The 3,657-nt window shown below is 43.0% G+C and overlaps 1 protein-coding gene across 1 annotated transcript; it reads left to right on the top strand.

The window, feature by feature from the left end:
• Positions 1–642, top strand: LOC109575283 (SKA complex subunit 2-like). Its single transcript, XM_070775991.1, has one exon. The coding sequence runs from the start codon at positions 1–3 to the stop codon at positions 358–360; it is 360 nt and encodes a 119-aa protein (XP_070632092.1). The 3' UTR covers positions 361–642.
• The last annotated feature ends 3,015 nt before the right edge of the window (positions 643–3,657 follow it).

The following is a 3,657-nucleotide window of genomic DNA, read 5'->3' as shown; positions in this document are numbered from 1 at the left end:
ATGGAGGCGGAGGTCGGTAAGCTGGAACTAATGTTCCAGAAAGCCAACTCTGATCTGGACTATATTCAGTACAGGCTGGAATATGAAATCAAGACTAATTATCCTGATTCAGCAGGCAAGAAAAATCCAGTTACACTTTTAAAGGAATTGTCAGCAATAAAGTCTCGATATCAAACTTTGCATGTTCGCTTTAAACCAATTGCTGTGGAGCGGAAAGAGACTGAGAGCCACATTTGTGCTACTTCCAGTAAGACTATGACCTTGATACAAGAACTGCAGAAGGAAACAGACCTGGAGCTGCTGACTGAAGAAGAGAAAACTGCGGCAGAGCAATTAAGAGCTCACATGTCAAACTTATGAGGAAGAAATGGACTTGCAAAAACGAACTCTAATGGGGAAGAAATCAATCCCAGAAATTTAGGAAGACGTCTTGTTAACATTGATGACTATTGGTCGGGAGATGAAAAGGAGATTTGGCTTGGGTGACTGGTTAGTGATGCCTTCCACAGGAGAGGGGGATACAAGAGAAGGGTAGATATTGTATTAATAAAATTTAGCCAAAGGGGCAGAATGGAAATAAAGAGATTTTAAAAATATATGGACACATGCCTAGTCATTTCAGGCAAGGAAGTCCCAACACCATTTTGTGTCTGGTTTTGTATAACTGGGATAACATAGATGTCCTAACTGACCTATTGCAAAATAATATTATGTACTATCAGTCAGTCAGATGTGAATGAACATGCTTGGGAAATTAAAAGTTAGAATAATATTTGTACTATATTATACATATGTAAATAGGCTTCCTTGGTGGCTCAGATGGTAAAGTGTCTGCCTGCAATGCGGGAGACCCGGGTTTGATCCCTGGGTAGGGAAGATCCTCTGGAGAAGGAAATGGCAACCCACTCCAGTACTATTGCCTGGAAAATTCCATGGACGGAGGAGCCTGGTAGGCTGCAGTCCATGGGGTTGCTAAGAGTCGGACACGACTGAGCGACTTCACTTTCACTTTCATACATATGTAAATAATTTTATTGTTGAAAATTCTGATTGCAGATGTGGTCACATTATTGGTGAGACTGCTAATATGTGACTTAACAGTCTCCCACAATACCTAACTTAGTAGAAAGCTGGCTTTTCTGTGACAGCTTCACTTTTATTTTTGTCCTATTCCTTCTGCCTGCCAATGTTGAGCATGAGCTCTGCTTTCTAATGCTGTTTCAGATTGTCCCTGTCATATTTCAGGGACCTGAAGTATACCTTTGTTCTCCTCTAGTCTGTATTACTGTACTTGTTCAGTTCATTCTGCTGTAAATCTCTATATATGAACCTTCAACTTGTGAACGTTTGAAGACGTAAACGTGTGTTTTCCCCTCAAATCACATAAGTTAGCTCTGTTTGAGGAGGCACTGTTGGGTTTTGAGGCACAGGCCCCGAATGTTGGATGGTACATGAAGGTTGCAGCAGCCATTCAGAATGTAATCCAGTGCTACCGTGGCATCTATGATGAGAAAAAAAGAGCTACCACTCAGACATTACTGGATTGTTCTTTCAAGAAGGTAGACAGAATTGAATCCAGCAAGGAGCCAGAACCTGTGCCATTGGCTGCAGGTATGGAATCACAGCTTGCCCTCTGTCTCCTGTTGCTGATGACCCTTCAGTTCTACCATCTCCCAACCCCCATCCCTCTGCAGTCAGTAACTCTTCTTGTTCACTCAATGCCAGCCCCTGTTGTTCTGTACTACTGTGCTTTTCAAGATACTGTACTTTCAGATTAAAAATGTTTTATTTCTTTGGAAAAAAAAAGAAAGGCCAATTCCTGGGCAAGAAACATTGTTGCACAAGGCTTAAGGAAAGCATGAGCGAGAATGTTCGCCTCCTCCTTAAAGGGCCTTGGACTGCCTGCCTAAGTGTAAATGTCTTCAGGTAGAGGGGCAGGGTTCCCTGAGACAGGTCATTATGTATGATTATAACAAAAGTGGGCTTCCCTGTGGCTCAGATAGTAAAGAATCTGCCTGCAATGCAGGAGACTGGAGAAGGAAATGGCAACCCACTCCAGTATTCTTGCCTAGAGAATCCTGTGGACAGAGGAGCCTGGGGGCTGCTGTCCATAGGGTCCAACAGAGTCGGACACAACTGAAGCGACTTAGCATGCAAGCAGGCATGGGGTTTGATCACTGGGTCAGGAAGATCCCCTGGAGAAGGGAATGGCAACCCACTCCTGTATTTTTGCCTGGAGAATTACATGGACAGAGGAGGCTGGTAGGCTACAGTCCATGGGGTAGCAAAGAGTTGGACACAACTGAGCGACTAACACACTCACATAATAACAAAAGCAATAAAAAGCAAAGGTTATAGTCATATAGATTCATAATGGAGTCAAAATTGGCCCTTCCCTGCAACAACTACAGAGGCAGGGGATGCCAGACCATAATAAATCTTGCTATCCCTCACACATAAAATCCACCTCGACTAAGGGGTGCATCCCCACCCAGGGGATGGCCCTAAGATAAATTAACCAGTAGGAGTCAAAGTAAGATGACTGGCCAAGAAGAAGACAAAGACCCAAAAGACTGTCCTCTTACAAAGAGTTTAAAATTCCCAAACACACGACTCTAGCAACTGCTTGCCCATGCGTCTTTCCACACGTACTCTGCTTTTCTAATACTTTCTTTGCTCTATAGCTTCCGACTCCTTGTCTGATTTTTTTCTTACAAAGAAACAAAGTCCCTAGGCAAAGACTAGGGACTTAGATTCTACACACTGACCCCTGTGTTCTAGAGGTTAGTATTCCTGGTTTCCACCCAGGCAACCAGTCAGGAAACTAAGTTTGATTCCCAGTTTTGATTCCCAGTCAGGGAACTAAGTTCTCATTTTCAGCTGCTGCTTACTACAAGCTACTGCTGTGTGAACCCAAAGTTATTATCTGTAAAAGATGATGAACTCTTTGCTTTGAAATGAATTCTCACTTACTCTGGCATCTTGCAGGAACTCAATGTGTTAAAATTGAATGACTTCTTGGGATTACAGATGCAATACTTGGCTTAACATATACTCGTATGTAAATACCAATGAACCACTCAGGATGACTAGCTCTAGCTGGTTTTTGGTTATACTCTGGACACTAGTTACACTGTACTGGGGGGTCACTGTTCATGCAAGCAGCTGGTTATGATTTCTCTTTCAGGGAATTAGTGTTCTGAAAATTGATCTGGCACAACAGCTTCAGTCAATGTTTGGGAGTGCCCACTAAAAATTTATTCATAACCTGAAAGTTGAGAATTATGTTTTATTCAGTGGGAATTTTTAGAACATCAAGCCCATGAGGCAGCATCTCAAGTGTCCCTGAGAGAACTGCTCTGAGGAGATGAAGAAGAAGCTAGGATGCATAGGATATAGGAGTTGGTGACAAAGGGCAGGACAACAAACGATTCTGGTTAATTATACAAAACCAGATATCCCAAGTTAAGGAATTTAGTGCCTTTCTATATATGGGAAGGTGCAAGAGTCTGGGCTCACTGAAAGCCTTCCTCTGATAGGCATCTCATCTGTGTGGGGCCAATATTGCGTGTTTTCACATCCTGAGGAAACTCAGGGCTGACCTTAGGGAGTGGCTGCAGTCTGACGGCTGCTAGAAGGCAGGTATTCTTTGCTTCC

The sequence above is a fragment of the Bos indicus genome, chromosome 21, assembly GCF_029378745.1.
Source record: "Bos indicus isolate NIAB-ARS_2022 breed Sahiwal x Tharparkar chromosome 21, NIAB-ARS_B.indTharparkar_mat_pri_1.0, whole genome shotgun sequence".
Taxonomy (NCBI): domain Eukaryota; kingdom Metazoa; phylum Chordata; class Mammalia; order Artiodactyla; family Bovidae; genus Bos; species Bos indicus.
Note: the sequence above shows the minus strand (reverse complement) of the source record. Positions and strands in the feature narration are given on the sequence as shown.